The 22,116-nt window shown below is 40.8% G+C and overlaps 1 protein-coding gene across 4 annotated transcripts in view; it reads right to left on the reverse strand.

Annotated features, from left to right (window-relative positions):
• Positions 1–21,782, reverse strand: part of TCAF1 (TRPM8 channel associated factor 1) — a 46,170-nt gene extending 24,388 nt beyond the window's left edge. Inside the window, exons 1-2 of one of the 4 annotated variants that reach the window (XM_059712066.1) lie at positions 21,635–21,782; positions 2,260–2,891 (exon numbers count right to left, since the gene is read on the reverse strand). In XM_059712066.1, coding sequence (XP_059568049.1) covers positions 2,260–2,879 — 620 coding nt within the window. In that variant the 5' untranslated portion in view covers positions 2,880–2,891; positions 21,635–21,782. Of the gene's footprint in view, positions 1–2,259; positions 2,892–9,321; positions 9,499–9,549; positions 9,717–11,606; positions 11,748–21,634 lie in introns of those variants that run through there. The other 3 variants (XM_059712068.1, XM_059712065.1, XM_059712067.1) reach the window with 3 other exon arrangements.
• Positions 21,783–22,116: the final 334 nt, after the last annotated feature.

The raw sequence follows: 22,116 nt of genomic DNA on the forward strand, positions 1-22,116 counted from the left end.
TATTTTGGCCTTTTTCTTATGTAATATTTTCTAAACATAGCTATATTTTTTTGAGCAAAATTAGGAACATACTGAACAACAGCTTAGTAGCCTACTTTATTTCATTTAATAGTGTTCCATAAAAGATTTTCCCATGTCCTTAAATATTCTTGGAAACATATATTTCTAGTGGTTGGTTAATAATTTTGTAATTTATTTAGCCATTCTACTCTTCCCTATCACAAATAATGCTGAATTGCATATCCTTATACATGAATCTGATTACATCCTGATTATTTATTTTTCAAAGTTCTATTAAAAGAACCTATTTTTAAAGGTTTATTGCAGTTTAATTTACATAAAGTAAAATTATCTCAACTTAGGTGTACAATTAATGAATTTTGAAAAATGCATATAGTTTTTTCCCCACACCACCAGGTGGGAGAAAGATAGCTCAATGCTTCTATTTCAGCATTGGGCACTTGAGAGCTAATATTAAGAAAATTGTGGGGGAAAGGAGAAAGGATTGTTTTCTCATCTTCCCTACTAATATCAACTATGCATTTAATCATTTCATCTCTCTCTCTCTCTCTCTCTCTCTCACACTCACACACACACACACACACACACACACACGCTGTACCTTTTATTTTCTTCTGCTTACTTCATTTCAGCCAGTTCACTCAGGAAAATAACTATTGTCATCCTCAATTCATACACAAGTCAAAAAATTACCCATCTACCATATGAGTAATGCTATGATATACCTACCTGTATAACCAGAGTCAAAAGGTGTGATGTAACGTTACCTAATAAATAACCAATATAATAACCCATAATTTCCACAATAGATTGTATATATTTTCCTAATTAAGTCAGATTTTTTTCTCAAGTGTTAGTCTTCAAGTTGATTTTACCCATGAACGAACACACATGTGCATATACACACACATGCACAGACAGACAACCCAACCAGCCCCAAATTAGAATCACTGATGATGAGAGATGATTTAGGCACAGCCAAAGAAAAAAGAGGCATGGTTTTGGTAGAAAAATACATCTTTTAAGGCAACTAAGGGGGATTAAACTGGTAAGAAATAGAACTATGGTCAAGTCTTACCTTCCTCTTCCTTAGGATCAAGATCATTGGTAAGCTGAAGTTTGATCGATTTGATCAGTCACTATTCCTCTGAATAACTGTGTCTCTCCTCATTGAACATGTGAGAACAGAGCTGGGGGGTGTTCTAGGAGTTCTATGCCAGGACACTCATTCCCTGTCTCTCTGCTAACCCTGGTGTGCCCTCCTAACCCAATCCTATCTTACTCTGTTCCCATCAATCAGAAATACCACTGCTGAGAGTTTTAATGTACAATATAGGGCGTGGTCTGATATACCTTTTTTACTCCTGGGACTTCCAGCTTCTAAGCTCTTTCAATCATCCATCCAATATAAGTTTACCGACCACCAACCAACCTACTCTGTTCAGCATTGTCAGAGGGATGGGAGCACAATGTGAACAGAACAGGCTGGGCAGTGCTCTCAAAGACTTTCAGTGTAGCTGTCTCTACATCACATACCTCCTTCATTCTCCACCATCAGGTCTTTTGTCCCCAGAGATAAAATCCTCTCCGAACTCCTAGGTATAGCATATATCACTGCTGCCGTCGTTTCTGCTATCTCAGTTTCTCACTGCCATCCTAATCCTATCTCGCCAGACATTTAAAAACCTTTGCCACAGCTCTCTAGGCCAGAGGTTGTCAACCTTTTAGACCCCATGGACCACCAGTGGTCCACGGACCACCGGTTGGCGACCACTGCTCCAAAGGTTTCCTTAAACCAGTGGTCGCCAATCTTTTGGACCTCATGGACCACCGGTGGTCCCTGGACCACTGGTTGGCGACCGCTGCTCTAGGCTGTTTTATGGGGTCCCTCTTGTCCATTTTCTTTTCTTCGCATTTCAGTTGCAAGCAACCTTCTTCTATGACCCTTTCTGAATCTGTCATGCCAATTCTAGGATTCAGCAATATATTTTATTAAGCTAGATGCTGAGGGACATAATGGCCACTAAGAAATTTCTCCCCTCAAAGAGATAAGTGGTCTGGTCTGAGGAGGCAGCTGCATTGGAGACCCTGCCCCTCCCGTGACTAAGGATATTTTAAAAATCTGGTTGATTTATGGCGAATCCGCCAAATTCTCTTCTGATAGTCTAGAAATAACCTGAACACAAAAACGTGTGTTTTTTAACCTGGGACCAATCCCCACTGAGGTAATGTACTCACCTAACTAAGACTGGAGTCTTGGGCATCTTCTTAGACACTTTACAGAAACTTGTGTCTCCTTTGTTGTCAGTGAAGTATATGCCTGCCACGCTGGTCACGAGGTTCCCAGGGAAAGTGAACAGAACCCTTTCATCGTCGCCTTGGTTGGCCCAATCCCAGGCTTGGCCTCCAATGAGCAAACCTCCTCCATGTTTCATAAACTTGACCAACTTTTCAGTCATGGTTTCATTGTAGGCGTCAATACAGTAAACCCCCAGGGAGTCTTTCACTTCCGGTTCAAGCTTTGCCTCCACCCCAGAGCCCTCGAGGATTTTGGCCAGAGGTGCCAGGGATGGGTGTACACCTACGGGAGCCCCAGGGGAAGAACAAAGCCACCCCACTGCATTGAGGAGAAAGGGAGTGAGCTGGGCTTCTACCAAGTAGTCTTCATGGGATACCACCACCAGGCGGCCTCGGCCATAGGAGGATGCAGCAATGAGGACCTGGCCCATGTCATTCAGCATCACTGGGAAGGAAGCCTCTCCAATAAGAAGCAGTTCACATGGGACGGCATCTTCAGGGACATCCCAGCTTGTCACTCCATTCATAAGGGCTTCAAAGGCAGCTGAGGGGGTCGCCATGGTTATGGGCTTCTGCAGAGAGAAAGCAAAGATTCAGCTTGGTGAAGAATAGATAAGCAAACAAACAAATCAGGTCATTACTCTGCTAGCTGGGGCAATTCTTCCATCACCCAGATGAGACTGACATCGTGAAATGACTCAGGCACTCACCAGGGGTGGCAGTGTCTCCAATCTAGAAGACCCCATAGCACTCTGTCCTCTTAAACTCTTGGGGTCAAACTAAAAGGGCTCAATGCTTTTTCATCACCAAAGGAAACAAACAGAAGTGAAGACTGTGTCCCAAAAGAGATACAGTATGTTTAGGTATTAAGCCCAGAACCTGTGAATGTGACCTTATTTGGAAATAGGGTCTTTGCAGACATGAGCAAGTTAAGATGAGGTCATACTGGATTTGAGGGGGCTCTAATCTAATGACTGGTGTCCCCATAAGAAGAGGAAAATTGGACAGAGACACATAGACAGGGGAGAATGCTATGAGAAGAGGACACAGGGACTGGAATGAAACATTTACTAGCCAAGGGATGCCAAAGATTGCTGGCAAACACCAGGAACTAGAAAGAGGCATGGGACGGATTCTTCTTCAGAACTTCCAGAAAGAACAACTTTGCCAACACCTGGACTGAAAACTCATAAGCCTCCAGAACTATGAGAGAATATCGTTCTGTTGTTTAAGCCACCTAGTTTTTGGTAATTTGTTTCAGCAGCCCCCAGAAACTAATACAGTGATGCAGCATGTTTCCCGCCCCTCTCCCACCACTGGGCTCCCACACTGATCTTATTAATCCCAGCTGGGGGAACCCAGAATTTCAGTCTGAAAAGTCTGGGTCCTCAGAGACAGTGCTTTGGCCATAGTCACAACCTGGCTAAGAGGAAAGCAGAAGTCCTCTGTGGCTGGAGTCCAGGTCCCAGATAAGCAGAAGGCAACAAGTTATGAAATTATGGCAGATGCTTACTTGCACCTGTCCAGGTGGAGGAAGGTGTGTATGTCTGTGGATATGTACTCACAAAAATCCTCGGCTTCTACACATGAGCACCCCACTAAGGATACGCTACAGTCTTACTCCACTGTATGCACTTTATTGAAACAGTTCCCCAAGTACAGATGTGTTTCCACACTGTGAACATCCAGGGCTTGTCATCCTCACTGATCACTCTACTCAGTGGCCCTGGGCAGTACTGTTCTCTTGGTCCCTGAGGCTCTCACCACCTCTAACCTTATGACCCAAGCCCACATTATCTGCCACCTCTAGAACCATTTACTTCTTTTACCTCTTCTGAAAATGTAGGTATTCCTTATGATTTTATCTTTGGCACTTACCATTTTTCTATATCCTTTGTCAGAGAACAGACTCATTCTCAAGGGATTACAAGTTCAGCTCTGGAGTTAGGCTGTGTGGGTCTGAATCTCAGCTTTGCTGTTACTAACTGTGAAATCAGGCAACTCATCTCAGATTTAGTTTCCTAAATCTTTAAGTAGGGATAATAGGATCTCTCACATAAGGTTGTCCTAAAGATTAAAGGAAATTGCATAGGTTAAGTGTCTTTCAATTATTTATTATATTTATGAATATTCAATTATTATATATGTATATGCGCATGTAGAAATACACACACATATCTATGTATACTAGCTTATAATTATTTGGTTAAATGTAAACTAAATATGTGCATAATAGAAAATTCTTATAAAGTAAACAAAAAAACTAACCTAATATTAGATTTTACAAACACTGAATTAAGCATTTAGTGATTCTGACTTTTATAGTTTTCATAATTTTGGAGCCAATACTAATACTAATTAGTGCTCTATTGAGTTCTCAAGTATTTCTATGAACCCTTGAAAAAGCCCTTGGCACAGGTACCATGCCTGGTCCTAATGTAACTGGTGAAGAACAGATAAACAAACTCAAGGCCTCCGTGCAAGAGCCACTCTCTGATTGGCACCAGTCTTTAAAAGTAAAGAAGTCTTACATTTATTCTTTTCCCTCCAAACTAGCTTCTCTTAGGTAATTTCCCAAGCTTGATGTCCCTAGTTGTTAAAGAGGATAACCTCTAGACCAGAAAACTACCTAGAAGATACAGTCAGCAAACATTTCGTTAATAAGAGCTTGTCTCTTCCCTGCTCCTCCTGGTGTTCACAAATAACCAGGACAGCAAGCCACAGAGTCACAGTTGTATCCCTTCTGCCCCTGCTCCATATCCTGTCAATGTCCTCATTCACAATTCCCAATCATGCTGCGACTAACCTAGTTCAGGTCCTCAGTAACTCACTCCTTCACTAAACTGATTCAGTTTCTCTGTCACCAGTTACCTGTTGTTACCTCTATTCTTCTAAAGCTACCATTATGTCTCAGAAGAGAACACCTTAGACCTCATCTTGGCCCACAGGGGAAAATCTGAGCAGTACTGGGGTGTGAAGCTTCCAGGGCTGGCTGCTCCTTACTTTTCCAGCTGTATCTCCTGCCACAATCTCTCCACAGCTTCCAGAACACAGGGCATCCCTGGACATTCCCTGCTTTCACTTTTGTAGGGAGCGGCTCTAGGGTCAAGCCTTGGGCTGACCTGTGGCAGGGCCACAAACAAGTCCCAGCCTGGAGGGCAGAGCTCCTCTAGCATAATTAAGCCTGACCTTGTTACCCTCCCTAATTCCTTCCTAAGTAGCTAATGGGCTGTGGGAGGTGCAGCAAGTGTTGCCAAAACAAGAACATTTGTATACATGTTAATCTACCCTTGTTTTAATCAGACTATAAAATAAAGCATCAATTTGCAGGCTGGGTCTTTCTGTGTCCTCATCCAGGCATGGGAGATCCACCGAGCCCCAGCTGTATTCTCTTGTCTGTCTTTTCTTCAGTCCTTCACCACCCCTCCTCAGGTTCACCATTGGCCGTGCTGGCGCGGCACACACTTAAGATTCTCTTCCCATTCTGTCTCATCCTGCTCCCTCTCCCATGTCTTTCTACCTGTTGAAATCGTATCCTCCTAAGAGAAGATATTCACGGAAGAGGGAATTCATATGGCCAGTCAGTCAATGAAAATATACTCAATCTCACTGGTCAGGCAAAGGAAAATATAATGTATGTTGCCCATATTGTCAAAAAAGGAGGTGGTGAAGACAGAAAAGAAAGTGAAGAAGACAAAGGCAGCTAATAATGTCTAATGTCCAAAAGGCTTTGGGGACGTCACATCTGCTGAAAGGGCTGAAAAACTGACAACCATCTAACAGTGGCAATCAGTTTCAAAGGTGTACCTATCCTTACACCAGTCACCCCTCTTCTACTAACCTTTCTTAGATATAAGAGTAGCTCTATTAAAGTGTATATACAAGGATGCTTGTCTTCACAAAAACTGACCTAAAAATTGAGATAGATAAGTGACAAGGAATGTTTCTTGGAACTAGTTTTGACTACTGTGGGTACAGACAGGATCTCTAACCCAAAACCACATTTTTATCCACATATCCTGCCCCTATAGCCCACTGTGCTGCAACATACGACCCTGGGGCATAGCCCCCACCAGCCACCCATACACTTTCCATGAAGAGCAACTCTTAGACCTCTTCTCTCTGTGACTATGTTGCTGCTGGTATTGCTATTTTTGTCTCTCTGATTGTCCTCTGAGCTAGTTCCCAGAAGAAATATCTGTGAAGTGACAAGGGATAGGCAGGTGGCTTGGAGATCTGAAAAGTAGGGGACTAGGGAAAAGAGGAGGGTTTTTCCTGATGGGTCTCCTCCTTCTACCATTCTGGGCTGTACTGCTGACCCAAGGTGAGTGGGGTATGCCTGGGCTCCCTTTCTCTCTGCCAGTTTCCCTGTGTGTGAGGCTGCGGGGTCCGCCCTGGTCTGACACCAGTGCTGTGTACATGGCAAGACAACGTTTGAGAGGGAGAATACTTGAGACAAGTATGATAATATGCATGCTAGAGTATTGTATAGCTCTTACAAAGAATGAGTTACATCTATTTTGTACCTACCTAGAAGAATGTCCTAGGTATATTTTAAGTGAAATTTTCAAATCATCATAATATAGAGGACACAAACCCATTTTAGTATGGATGTAGATAATAATAGTAGTAGAACTAATAATTTTTGTAGGTAGTAGTAATGACAAGACAGTGCTAACCAGGTTCCAAGCATTCTTATAAGTGCTTTACATAAATTGTTTAATCCTGATGAGGTATGTGTTATCACTTTCCCTATTTATATATGGGCAAAACCACAAAGAAAACAAAAAACCTGCCCTACAGAGAATCTGTTACTTGCTTAAGTAACACAGGTGGTGGTGGAACCAGCCTTCAAAACACAGGAAATCTAGTTCTGAGGTCCACATTTTTAAGTACCAGCAACAGATAAGCCTGTTAAGTCCCTGTTTCTTATATAGGTAGAAAGTCTATGAAGCTACATTTCAACATACTAACATTAGGAAGGGGAGAGGCAAACAGTATTTTTTCCCTTTATACAAGTCTGCATCCTTTCAATTGTTTTCTGTATTACTGTTACAATTAAAAATAGCACAGGTAATATAAAATCAATGAACCAAGTAAATACACTCTGATTTACTATATAAATTAGATTGACCAACTGATCCTATCTTACTTATCCCAAATGTCTTCTTCACTTCCCAACAAGTTGTCCATTTGCCCACCAATAAATTTGATTTTTCTCTGTGGGGGTTCCTTGAGCTTTGCAGTTGGTTCTATTCCCACTTTAACCAGCTATGGGTAACTCTGACACTTGACTTTTGAACCAAATGCCTGTGTCGCTGTTTACCCTCCAAGCTCAGATGGACACAGCCTGGAGAAACCCCTTTTACTTCTCCCCTGAAGTTCTTCATCGTTGCTTCTACTTCCATGGATCCTGCATTCTCTCTTTCAGGCCTACCAACTTTCTGCAACCCAAGGCACCTCTAAAACAGACAGTACCCCAGGCACAACTTATAACTCAGGGAGAGAGCTTCACAGATCCCCTACCCCTGTCACAAAGTGATCCCATGGTACTTAAATAGGATTTTCTCTTAAGCAAGTGCATAAATATAGATAGGAAGGAGGGCAGTGGCCCTGTCTTGCTTATTGTACCATATCCTACATTATAATTTCATTTCAAATCCCAAAAGTAGGGCAAGTGTCTGAGGTCAGGTTCTTTGGATTTCCTAGGATAATGAATAGATACTCTGTAGATGGGATTGAATGAATGATGGATATAAGGTGTGGGTATAAGGGTCAACCTAGAATGATTTCTTTAGCAAACAGCTACCCTGACCTTGAAAAATGATGCATGTCAGAAACATCCAATTTGATAGATCTTCTCTTCTTCATGCCGTTTTCTTCCATGAAACCTTTTTCTTTTTCCTTATATGTTTTAAAATGTCCCTGAATTTTTCTTAAGCCAGAATTAGGGTGGGTGCAACCTCTTTTGTATTGTGTCTGAGATATTCCCAGCTCAATCTTAATGATTTTCACTTAAAAATGGTTTAATTCATGTATTTAAAAGAATATGTGATGCATGTGGAAGGATATGGATGGGAAAATAATAATAAAATAATTTTAAAATTTAACAGACTCTCATATACCGCTACTCAGCTTAAAAAACAGACCATTCCTATTATCTCTTAAGGTCTGCCTGTAGCTCGCTGTAATCATTCCCTCCCCCATTCTCATAAAAGCCATTCAAAACTTTGCTTTTTCTATTCCCTTGTTTTGATCTTACTACACTCCCTTCTGGAGTCCCGAGTTCCCCTGGGGCTTTCTTACTTGTATTTGCTCACTTATCTCATTGCCAGAATCCCAGCTAAACAGCAAAATGGAGGATCACTAAAACAGGCAGGAGAAGGCCTGTTTTGTATTTTAAAAATTCTGGTGCTGCCTCTTCTTAGCTGTCGATCAGACTGTCTCAGAGGGTGTTCTACCAAATGCACAGTGCTGGACAGGGGCGGTCTACAGTCCCAGGGGCTGTCACTACTAAGCTCTGGTGTGTGATCCCTCTCCTCCACTTCCTCTGCAGGCCCTCACCCAGGCCAGACTTTCCTTCCCAGGCCCAGAGCCAGTCCACAAAGAGCAAGTCAGTGACGTCAGAGGAGTGGAGGGGGCCTTAGGTAGGGGAGGAGTGGCGCAGAGAGGAAAAGCTGGGGTTGGCAGGGAATTCTGCAGGCTCGCTGGCGCTGAGGTTTGGGAGTGACCAGTGGCCCCTCTTCCACACATTCCGGGCTCCAGGGGACCTGTGCTAGTGGATGAGGGATCTTGGTGCCAGGCAAGGTGTTGGTAAAGATCAAAGGGCAGTCGGGCAGAAGAGATGCTCTGTCACCAGCCACCTGTGTGACTCGGAGCCAGCCCAGCCGCCTCCCTGAGCCACGGTATTCTCATCCCCTAAAGCTTCGAATTAGATGCTTTTCCTCCAGCTCAGGCATGTGCATAAATCAACGACACAAAGCAGGTAAACAAACATCATACATCAGGGCCCGGAGGAGCACTGCGGCAGGCGCGACGCAGAGCCCGTGAGCAGAGAACAATCGCGAACAGGACTGCGACACAAACAGCGAGACATCTGTCCCCGGTTTGGGCTCACGCAGGTCCGCCAGCAGCCTCCTCGGCCTCCCGCACCGTCCGCCCCCAGACCCAGGCCCATCCGCCGCTACCGGCCCTCCTCGGGCCTGCGGGCATTCGAAGAGGGCCACTCACCTGGTCGCCCTGCAACTTACAACCGGGCGGCTGGGGAGAGAGGGGTGGGGTGGGGGGAGCAGCGCTGGATGCAGAGGGGCGCGCGCGGTGCGGGGGGAAGGGTCTTCTCTGCCGGGAGCGCCGGGGCGAGGTGGGCAGAGCTCGGAGGAGATGGAGCGGGAGCAGAGGAGGGGTTCCCGAGCAGTCTCCTCCTCCCCACTTCCTCCAGGGCGGGATCGAGCCCGAGGGGCGGCGCCTGGCAGGGGACAGCTCTTCTTTGTGTCCCGGTCCTGTCAGCTGTACGCTACGGCGGCGGCCCCCATTCGGGTGGCAGTGGGACCGGCCGTTTTATTCAAGACATAAACTTCTCTCACTATTCACTGATACGGAAAAGCTGAACAAACTATAGGACACATTCTATGGAATATTATTCAATTCTTATGAAGAGCTCAGATTTCCTTTCAGTGGGAGGAATGTACTTGAAGTATTGCCAAGGGAAAAATAAAAACTGTAGAAATTATTTAGTATGCTTTCATTTTTTAATAAAAACAGCCCTGTGCATGTTTGTATTATGGTGGGAGAAGGGAAGGATACATCTCTATGTGATAATACTGTTTAGCCAGAGGAACTGGGAAAGGCAGCTTTTATATAGCACTACATTGTTTGCATTGTTATATGTTACTTTTGTAAATCAAAAATAATATATTTCAAACAACAGGTAGCTAAAATTTATTCATCAGTGTACATTTCAAACCCTATTTCTTTCTTGTAAGTCCTGGTAATGATCCGTTGACAGATGTCCTCCCTTCTATAAATTGCAAGTTCCCACTTAGTGTGGTGACTTCACCTGGCTCAGGTGCTACTTCTAGCCTGTGAAGTCAGGGTAGTATAGTGGTTAGAAGCCCAGACTTTCACCAGATGGCCAGGATTCAGACCTCAGGCTGCATTTTATGGGCTGAGTGACTTTGAGCAATTTACTTAATTCCTTTATGCCTCAGTGTTATTACCTGTAAAATGGGGAGGATGAAATGAGTACCTATGTTACAGATTTATTGTAAGGTTTGAATTAGGTGAGTGGATTTGTAAATTTCTTCAATCACTATCTGGCAGATAGTAAGACTGTATGATTGTGAAGTAAAAAAAAATCTTCAGGTCATCCTAATAATCAATATTTCATGTCTCAGGAAAATGCATATCTTTTTAATCCTGATGAAGGTTTTGTTCCAATTGAAGTCATATTCCCTTTCCCCATCTCCCTTCAACCTCTTTTCCCCAAATTGACTCATAGAAACATTAATCAACAGGGGAATGTGGGTAGGTGAGCTCAGTGGCAGGGTTTACACAGAGAAAATACCAGAAAGAGAAATCAAGAGAACCCGAATTCAGGATCCTGGTCTGTGTGGGACCACATGATTGACAGTGAGCAGGTCCTTGATATTCTCCAGGGCTGAGGGTTCTCAGATAAACAAGGTGGGCTGGCCACTTGCTTGCTAAGTCCCTTTCAGGTCTGAAATGCTACGACTAATAGCACCAAAAGGTAGAACCCAAAAATACTGAGTTTTAGAAAAAAATAAGAATAAAAAACGCGTATATACATGGGAAGGATAGCACCTGACTTACCTCTGAGGAAGGGGACATGAGATTTGGTGGGGGAAAAAGATCTTGTCAGGTTTTGTTTCTCAGAAAGGAACACACACACACACACACACACACACACACACACACACACAGCTGAAGCAAAGGTGATAAAATGTCAGTCTCTGATACAGGGATATATCAGACTCCTGATAGTTACGGTCCTGTAGAATACAGCACGCAATAATTAAGAACCATCGCAGTAGAAAAACGCAGAAGCTGACACGGAGAAAACGCAGGTAATCTTTGGAAAACATCTGCTTCCTTAGGCCCTAGCGGTCTCAGGCCCCAAACCCGACCACCTCCGCGGCCCGTCAGGCACCCCTTCCCCAGTGCTCCCCCGGCCCCGGCCCTCCCCTCCCTCTTCCACCCTGGACCACTGGACTCGGTCGGTGCGCCCGGGCCTGCTCCGGTTCCAGAAACCATTACTGAACAAGACTCACCGGTTGTCCAGAAATTTCCACACCGGCTACTTAGGAGGGGGAAGGGACTCCTCTGCAGAGATGTGACGAAGAGAGGGGACAGACAGCCTGAGGATTAGAATATTGGTGGCGGCGGCGTTGGGAGCCTGGTCGGGGAGGTGGTCTGTGGTGCAGAGCGGGGCGAGGAGGGGGCCTTCCTGGGAGCTGATTGGCAGCCCTGGCGGTGGGGGCGGAGCCTGGTCGCCCCCACCTCTCCCGACTGCAGTGGCCCCGCTTTGTGTCAGTTTCTGCATCAAGATGCAGCCCCAAATCTAGGATGGAGACACTGGCGCCTGCACCAGGAGTGTGGGAGGGTAAACCGTTGAAAAATAAACCCGTGAGACTATTTACTAACAAGGGAGTGGGTAATAAATTATGATAAATCTTTATATAAAACAATACACAGCTATTTGCAAGGATCAGTCATATCTCTATATATTTGCCAGATGTTGGGCTATATTTATTCTCATTTTAAATAAACATTTAACGTGTTAATAAAATGAAGAGTTTGCATTTGTGTACAAAAACTTTAAAAATATTTTATATACATATATAAATATAGAAATTATATGAAAACGCTACATCAAACTATTAGAATCGGTACGTCAGACAGGAAAGAGTAGCTTACTTATAAGTATTTTTCTTCATATACCTCATTAAAGTTTTAGTATTAGTATGTATTATTTTGTGAGAAAAATAGATAAATTTAATCAACTAAAAATAGGTAAAATATTCTTGCTCACACAGCTGGTAGTGTCCACTCCATAAATATGATTTCTCTCTTTGTGTGGGCTTCTTGACCTTTGTTCCTAGTCCTGACTCATTTTAATCAAGTAAGAGTGGAACCCAGCACTTGACTTGTGAGCCAGGACCAGGCTTTATGACTGACCAGGTCCTGCCTTGAACCAGCGTCTCCTCATCTAGCTTTGTGAGCTCAAGTTTAGATCCTGGGGGAAAACCATTTGTCCCTTTCTATGGTTGGCCCCAAAGCCCTGAAAGATTTGTGTGGTCTCTGGACATTCTCCTGTTTCCTCACCCCTCACCAATCATCTCTCTGGCCTCTGTTCTCAGCGTTCCTAACTGACCCTATGAAGAGATCATTAAAAAGCTTTCTCCCAACCACAAAACAGTGTCTAGGCTGGACCTTGCACAGGAATGTGGCTTCAGTGGTAAAGGGGATAGAGAACCACATCCTGTAATTACTTGAGGATTTCATTACAATCTTCAAACTAGAGTAAGCATAAGCCAAGAACTGTGTTTTTTCCTTCTTTTGATTCTCTACTTCATGTAGCCATGAACGGGTGCTTTGTAATGTCCTCTTGATGGATTGATGGTCAAAATAGATGGATGTGCTGAGGAAAGCAATCCTAGGATTACTCCTCAAAAAACAAACAAACAAACAAACAAAAAACAGCCTGGATGGTGTGGCTCAGTGGTTGAGCATTGACCTATGAACCAGGAGGTCATGGTTCCACTCCCAGTTAGGGCACATGCCCAGGATGCAGATTCGATTCCCAGGAGGGGGCGAGCAGAAGGTAGCCGATCAATGATTCTCTCTCATCATTGATGTTTCTATCTTTCTCCCTTTCCCTCTCCCCTCTTCTCTGAAATCAATAAAAATATATTTAAAAAAAGAAAAAAACATACAGCAACTTGATGTAGGAAACTTATTAAATTACAAATTTCCTGTATTGAAAGTTTTTTCCTCTTCTTTGTGCTCCTTTAATTTTCTCCCTTAAACCTTTTCCTTCTATATCTCCCCAAATTTCAGTGGGTTCTTTCCTCTCTTTCTCTGTTTCAGACTTAACATTAGTAACTCAATTTTAAATCCTCTCTCACTCCCTATTTATAATTCCTCTAGAGTTTCTGTTTTTCTTTCCAGTTTCTGCCCTGAGTAATAGAGACTACCATGAAATCTTTAAAGTACTGAAATGATTTTTAAAATATTAAGTTGTGTAAATACTCAGCAACATAGGAATGAATGAACACTTTATTAAAAATAATACTACAAAATATTATGTGGTTCTTGAAAAGGACGAGCTTGAGGAATGCTCTCAATCTATATTTTCAGTGAAAAACTATGATTATATTTGTTTAATTGATTTTTTTTTTTGAGAGAGAGAGAGAGAGAGAGAGAGGGAGAGGAAGAGAGAAAAATGGATGTGAGAGTGAAACATCAATCCACTCCCTTTACTGGGGATCGAGCCTGCTACCCCTGGCACATGCCCTAATGGGGAATCAAACTGGCAACCTTTTGGTACACGGGACAATGCCCAACCAATTGAGCCACACAGTCCAGGGATGATTCTGTTTTTTTGTTTATGTCTACCTAACAGGAAAAATAAGGACATATTTAGTGACTTCAGGAAGTGGGGAAGGTAGACCAGTAATTTTTTTCTTTAGACATTTCATATTTTAAAAATGTTACAAAAATCATTTTGAAAAACAAACAAACATGGCTATTCACTCTTATTTATATACCCAATAGAATTTATATACACACATGCCACCAAAAGACATGTTCAAAGCAGCACCAGCCATATAGTCTAAAACAAGAAGCTACCCAAGTGCTACCCTTCCTACTTTCTCACTGATAGGGCACCCTGGCACTGTCTTCTATTGTAAGATTCTTAAAATTTTATTTTCAGACCAACAAATACTGAAGTGTTATTATAAAAGGTCTACTTTGAAGAAATTCTAAAGGATGTAGCTTAAGAAGAAATAAAATAATCTTTGATAATCTGAGATGTGAGATACAACAGTGAGAGACTTCCAGTGCTGGCACTGAGAGAATACCTTGTTTGGAAAAACGCTCCTGCTGAAAATAGCAATAAAAGTTGAATAAAATATAGGAAACAATGGAAGATTCTGAAGAGCCAACAAAACAAGTAGGATTTGAAAAGTTCTGATCTTGAGGGAAGGAAAATAAGACATGAGCTCCACATTCACTATGGCTTTTTCCTTTGGGGCATTTTCCAGTTCACAGTGCAGGCTGAGGCCAAGTGGAAAGTGTCAGTCTGACTGGCTCCAGATTACCAAACCCCTGGAACTCAAAGCACAAAACTTTACAGAAGAAGAAATCTCAGAGAGGTGAATCTAAAAATCTATGTATAAATTCCTCTTAAGTCACTGGCTGTCTCCAAAGCTAGGCATGCACAGGGAGGCCCTCCCCCATTCTCTTACGCCCCACCCTCCACTCCAATTGCAGAAAATAGTGGCTAAACTGCTAAAACAATTGAACAGTCATTTCAGCAGTTGCACTGTTCTGGGAATAAAGCAGTGGAGGTCAGCTTCCACCGAAGTAAATGATTCTTATCAACACATTCTACTTTCAGTTGAGATATGAGAAATTCCACAGTGTATGAATAAGAATGACACCTTAGGAATAAGGACTATACTCTTGGATAAAGGAAAAAACTTAAGTGGACCAGTTTAAGAAAGTGTAAAACTAGCCCTTGATAGTGTGAAATTAATCTGCTGGTACTTTATCTTGCCTCTACCCCTGAAAAAAATTTTGTTTGAAAAGATAACATCAACCAGAACTTTATAATTTTTATTCATGACATACTGCATACAACTGAAAATTTAGAGGGAGACTAAAAATTAGGATCAATTGCCAAGAACTCAGGAAAATAACAGATAATAAAAACAGACTCACAGGTGGTTCAGACACTTGAGTTCTTAGACAGCAACTGACTTTCTATTAACTGTGAATAATATGTTCACATATAACAGAAAAAAGGCTGGAGAGCTTCAGTATAGATTTAAAATTCAGAAAAGAGTAAAATAGAAACTTTAAAAATAAAAAAATAATAATTGAAATCAGAAATTCTATAGTTGGCTTTAATAGCATATTAGATACAAATGACCAGAGAATTGGTGAACAGTAACAAAGTTTAATAAAATTTATCCAAAAATAACACAGGAAGAAAGGAGGATGCACAAAGAGATGGAATGATATAGAAAGGGCATACTAGAATTATGATATATGGTAAACAGTTATGAATTGTGGGTAATTAAAGTCCCAGAAGGTATAAAAAAACCCCATCAAAACTCAAATGGAAAAACTCTACATTCTCTAAGTAGAATAAATACAAAGAAAACTATACCTACATCATAGTCAAACTGCTAAAAACCAAATTCAGAGAGGAAATTGAAAATTAAATATAAAGTATACTTTCAAATGAACAATAATACATTTGGCTTTTCAAAAGAAATAATGGAACTAAAACACAGTGAATTGTTTAAAAAAAAAAAAAAAAGAAAGATAAAATCCGACAACCTAAAATTCTATGCACAGCAAAAATAAAGGCACAATAAAGAAAATTTAGGTAGACAGAAGCTGAAAGAATTTGTTGGCAATACAGTATAAGAACTACAAAAAGGAGTTCCTTGGGATTAAGGAAATTTACCCGAGATAGGAGCCAAAAACTATATGAAAGAATAGAGAATACTGGAAAGAGTAAATACATGGGCCAATGTGTTAAAATTGCTGTTTAAATAAATATAATAGCTTATGAGATATAAAATCATACAAAAATAAAATAAATAGATAATAACAGCACAGCTGCAAGATGAGCGTTAATAAAGATAAACTATTTTTAAAGTTATTCCATTGTTTGAGCCTTACCCTTACCCTGACGAAGGACATTACAGGAAAAAAATTATAGGCCAACATCCCTGATGAACATAGAAGTAAAAATCCTCCACAAATATTACCAAACTGAATTCAACAGTACACTAAAAGAACCATAGATCATGATCAAGTGGGCTTTATTCCAGAAATGCAAGGAAGATTCAACATCTGCAAATCAACAAATGTGCATACTACATCAACAGAATGAAGAATAAAATCATATAGTAATCATCTCAGTAGATGCAGAAAAAGAATTTGATATAATACAACGTCCATTTATGACAAAAACTCTCAACAATTTGGATATACAAGAAATGTACCTCAATATAATAAAGGCCATATATTATAAGCCCACAGTTAAAATACTCAAAGGTGAAAAGTTGAAACCTTTCCTTAAAGATCAGGGACAAAACAAGAAGTCCCACTCTTACTACTACTTTTTAACATTGTAATGGAAGTTTTACCCTGAGCAATTAGGTAAGAAAAAGAAATAAAAAGCCTCCATATGGAAAGAAGGAAGTTAAATCATCTCTGCAGATGACATGATCTTGTATATTGAAAACCCTAAAGACTCTACCAAAAAACCTGTAAGAACTAATGAGCAAATTCAATATGGTTGCAGAATACAAAATTAATATAAAAAATCAGTTGGATTTCCATACACCAAAAATAAAATATTTAAAAAGAAAATTAAGAAAATAATCCTATTTATAATGGAATAGTTAGAAACTAAGGAGGTAAAAGATGTACACTGAAAACTATAAAAAATGATGAAAGAAACTGAAGACACAAATAAATAAAGAATATTCTATGTTCGTAGATTGTTTGAATTAATAATGTTAAAATGTCTATACTACCCAAAGCTATCTGCAGATCAATGCAAACCCTATCAAAACTCCAATGTCATTGTCCCCAGAAATTACAAAAAAATACTAAAATTCATGTGGAAGCACAAAAGTGCTCAAATAGCCTAGGAAAACTTAAGTAAGAAGAATAATTGTGGCATCACAGTGCCTTATTTCAATACTACAAAGCTATAGTAATCAAAACAGTATGAAACTTGTATAAAAAGAGTTTTATAGACCAGTGGAACAGAAGAGAGCCCCTAACTAAACCCTCACATTCATATTCAGCTGATCTTTAACAAAGGTGCAAAGAGCACACATTGGGGAAAGGATAGTTTCTTCAATAAATGGTGTTGGAATAACTAAATACCCATATGAAGAAAAATGAAATTGGACTTTTACCTCACCATATGAAAATTAACTCAAATTCATTAAAGACTTAAACATTTGACCTGAAACTGTAAACCTACTTGAAGAAAACATAAGGAAAAATTTCTTGACATTGATCTGGGCAATAAAGTTCTGGACATGATTCAGTTATAAAATAATCATATTGAATGCAATATTGAAAGTTGATATGGTGAAATCTTTATTATCTTTCGCATAAAACAAGATGCCCATCCTTGCTTTTGTTCAACATTATACTGGATGTACTAGCCAATGCACTAAGAGAATAAAAGAAAAAAAAATGAAAGTTATAAAGATTGGAAAGGAAGAAATAAACTATCATTACTTTTAGATGATATGACCACTTGTGTAGCAAATCTGAAAGACTATAGGTAATTTTAGAATTATTAATGAATGGAGTTTATCAAGTTTGACATATAATCTATATATATAGAAGGCTGTCTGTCTGTCCAACCAGTAGCTATATGACATGCACTGACCACCAGGGGGCAGACTTTCAACACAGGAGCTGCCATGATGCACTCTGGCCATTTAAAAAATAAATGGCACCATGGACTTGGCGCCTACAAACCAACACTCAGCTTCCCCCAAGTGGGACACAGGCCCTGTCACCCCCCCAACGCGACACCCCACCAAATCACAGCCAACACAGCCCAGCCCAACCTGGAAACAGTTGCTGTGGGTGCCAGGTAATGACATCACGTAGCAATGCCTGGCTTCCTCTCCCTAGCGACTAGCCTCCTTGGAGTTTCTTCAGCCCAAGAACCTGACTTGCTTTATAGCCAGGTGCAAACATTTTACAATGTTTTGAAGTGTTTTCACGTGCCTCATCTCATTTGATCCTCACAGAAGTTCTGGAGTAGGTAGATAGGAGACTTGGTAGAATCCTATTTTCTTTTTATTAGCCAGAAAACGGAGATTTAGAAAGTTTAGAAACTTGACCCGACTGAAAAGAAGTAAGAAATGGTGGACCTTGAAAATGACTTCAGGTTTTCTCACTGTGCAGAATATAGTCAAACACTGCTACAGCTAAATATTTTACCCTTAGTTCTCCTTGCATGATCTACAATAATAATCTGCTTCATGTTGGTATTTACTGCAGTGTTGCTGACAATTACCTGAAAGAGAAGTTGGGATGCTTCACTGTGCTGGAAAAAAGTTTAGCTACATCAGAAACCAGGTCTAATTAAGCGAGTTTATTCTATATATATAAAAACCTAAGTTGACTCGCACATGTGTGATACATATACAGCTCTCGCTGGTGCCAATTGCACATGTGTGTTTTGATCTGTCATTGTTGATCATGAATTTGCTTGATACTTCTATTATAGAGAAAGGGTGAATAGCAATATTAAAATATTTCTCCCAATTAATTTCCTTTCAGTGTGCATGAATCTGTGCACCGGAACACTAGTCAATATATAAAAGCAATTAGATTTCTACACACCAGCAATAATAAGGTACAAAATATAATTTTTATAAAATAAATCACTTACAATAGCAATAAAAATAATGTATGTGGAAATAAGTTTAACAAAAACGAGAGAAAGGAAAGCAATGAGAAAAATATTACAAAGCCTTAAAAAAAAATTGAAGGTGAGCTAAATAAATAGCAGTATATACCAAGCTCATAGGAGGAAAGATTCAACATCTTAAAGAGGCCATTTCTCCTCAAATTGTTATATAGAATTAATTCAATACCAATCAAAGTTCTAGCAGGTTTGTTTGTTTGCTTGTTTCTTGTTTTGTTAATTAAATATTTATATGGAGGATCAAAGATCCAAGAATTGCTAAAACATCAGAAAGAGGTGGGAGAATCTTTCAAGAATTATAAAACTATAGTTGTTAAAACTGATTTTAGTGTTGGTGCAGTTAAACAAATAGATAATGAAAGAGAATAAGAAGCTTAAAATAAATTTATGCATATATGAAAAACTCGATTCATGCTGATCACTCACTGGTGATGGGACAATTGATTACCCATATGGAATAGAAAATATAACAATCAGTTTCCAGGTGGAATTAGACTAATTGCCAAATGCAAAGCTATAAAATCTTTTAGAGGAAAATATAGTAAAATTAATTTACTACCTTGAGAAATTATTTTTCTCAAGAAAAAATATAAAAGAAAGTACTGGTCACTTAAAATAAAAATTCAAAACTTAGTTCATTGAGAGAGACAGACATACAGAGAAAGAAAAGCTAAGCACCAAGTTTAAAGCAGATATTTCCAGCATATATTGCTTACAAAGGATTAATTAGCATTCAGTTTATATAAAGAAAGCATTCCAGTGCTTGCTTGAGCAGCACATATATTAAAAGAAAATATTCCAATGACTCAATAAGAAGAAGACAAACAACCCAATATGAAGATGAGAAAACACACACACAAAGCCCAGAATTATCAGAGAGAAAGCACTACAGCTTATCAACATATGTATGGAAAGATGGTCACCTTCATTACTTATCAGAGATATGCTAATGGAAATCACAAGGGGATGCTCTTTCACTCCTGCCAGACTGGCTAAAAATGAAATTTCATAATACCAAATTATGACAAGTATGTAGAACAACAGGAACTCTCATCTATTGCTGAAAGGAGTGCAGACTGGCTCAACATTTAAAAACAGCTTGGAAATAATCTAATAATGTTGAACACAAATCTTATAACTCAGTAATTCAATGCCTTGGTGTATACTCCAGGGAAACTCTTGCCCATGTGACCCAGAAGTCATGTAAGAGAATGTTAGAAGACATTACTTGTTAATATGCCCTGTAGTAGGCAGCCTTTAATATGGCCCCAGTAAACCCTGCTCTGAGTATTCATGTTCCTGTATATAACCCTCTCGCCTTGAGTGTGAACTGAAACTAGTGATTCACTTCTAATGAACAGATAGCAAACTGATGGGATGTCACTTCTGAGATTAGGTTACAAAAGAATCTGGCTTTCATGTTCTCTCTCTGCCTTTACTGTGGGGGAGAGGGGGGAAGCAAGTTCCATATTGCAAAGAATTGATGTGAAAAATAAGGGTTACTTGAACACAAGTACCATGATACCTGATGGTGATCTTTTGGTCAAGGCATTTCGGTTGAGAAGGCTAGAGATAGTGCCAGGTTTCATCATGATACTCAGAACAGTATGCAATTTAAAATTGTTTATTTCTGGAATTTTCTATTTAATAGATCATGGTTTTCTATTCAGATCGTGGTTTGACCACAGGTAATTGAAACCACAGAATGGAAGATAAGGACTACAGTATTGAAATGGAATCAATTGACAAGTAAATAGTTTGGGGTATAAAAGGATGGATGGTCAGCTAAACAGATATTCTGTCTTTTATGTCTAGTTAAATCTGCATTTCTTCCAATAGTTTCCATGACTGTCCCATTGGTAAATCATTTTCTCCTTACTTAAGGACTTCTCCTTCCATTGCAGGTTGAATCAACTCAGAGGCCAGCTCAACGGCTGTTTATCTGGTAACTGTATAATTCAGCACTTACCTGAAGGCCAAATGCATTCCAGACTAAATATTCCATAAGATTCCCTGCACCCACTCTCACCGCCATCCCTCTGTACCTTGCACCTCCCTCCCCCACTACTACACTCTGGGGCCCCACGTACAGTTCTCGGATAGGTGAGGACTTTAACCTTGGGGAGGGGGTGGGGGAGGATTATGAAGAGGCAGGCTGTACTCTAATAATTCAAGAACAAGCCACAGGAGGAGACATCGCCTCAATCCATGGTTCTTTTTAGCTCGAATCACAATGGCTCCTGTGGAGCACAAGAAAAAAAAATCACAAGAAAATAGTGAGTCAACGCCTCCAGATGAGCAAGGGTGAATAACGGTGTGGCAAGAAGGAAATAGGGCCGAGCTACAGGGAGACACCAGAGAAGGATTCCAGAGATAACAGCGAGGAATCCTGCGTGGAACACCTCTGCCACCCTCCCATCTGGGACATGCAGAGGCCCCACTAACTCCCCTGACCCCCAAAAGCGCACAGATAGCCTCCCAGGGCTTTCCCATCTCTCTTCTCCCGCCCACTACCTGCGCTCGGGCTGGCTGGCCTGTGACAGCTCCAGGCCTCTCATGGTCCATAATTTATCTCTGACCCCCACTCACCGGTTGTCCCGCTGAACCCTGCAGCGCGGGTAGGGGGTAGAGAAGACTGGCTAAAAGAGGGCAGCGGCAGTTCCCAAGGAAAAGAGCTTCTCAGCAGAGAGAAGGATTGAGCTGCGGACAAGGCCTGGGAGGTGGAATGTCTGGGGGAAGGGGGCGAGGAGGAGGGTCGTTCTGGGAACTGATTGGCGGCCTCGAGGGTGGGGGCGGAGTCTGGCCGGATACCTACGGACTGCAGAGGGCCGGCTTTGTGTCAATTTCAGCTCGAAGATGGGGCCCCAAATCCAGGGTGGAGACACTGGCGCCAGCCCCAGAGTGCAGCAAGACAAATAAATCCGTGAGACTATTTATGAACAAGTGAGCGGTTGCTAAATAATAATAATAATAATAATAATAATAATAATACTATATTTATGTAATACACAATTAATGCCAAGGACAAATTAAAAATCTGTCGGTTCTAGATAGATTTTTAATGAAAAGAA

The sequence above is a fragment of the Myotis daubentonii genome, chromosome 10 (genome assembly GCF_963259705.1).
Source record: "Myotis daubentonii chromosome 10, mMyoDau2.1, whole genome shotgun sequence".
NCBI classification, from domain to species: Eukaryota; Metazoa; Chordata; class Mammalia; order Chiroptera; family Vespertilionidae; genus Myotis; species Myotis daubentonii.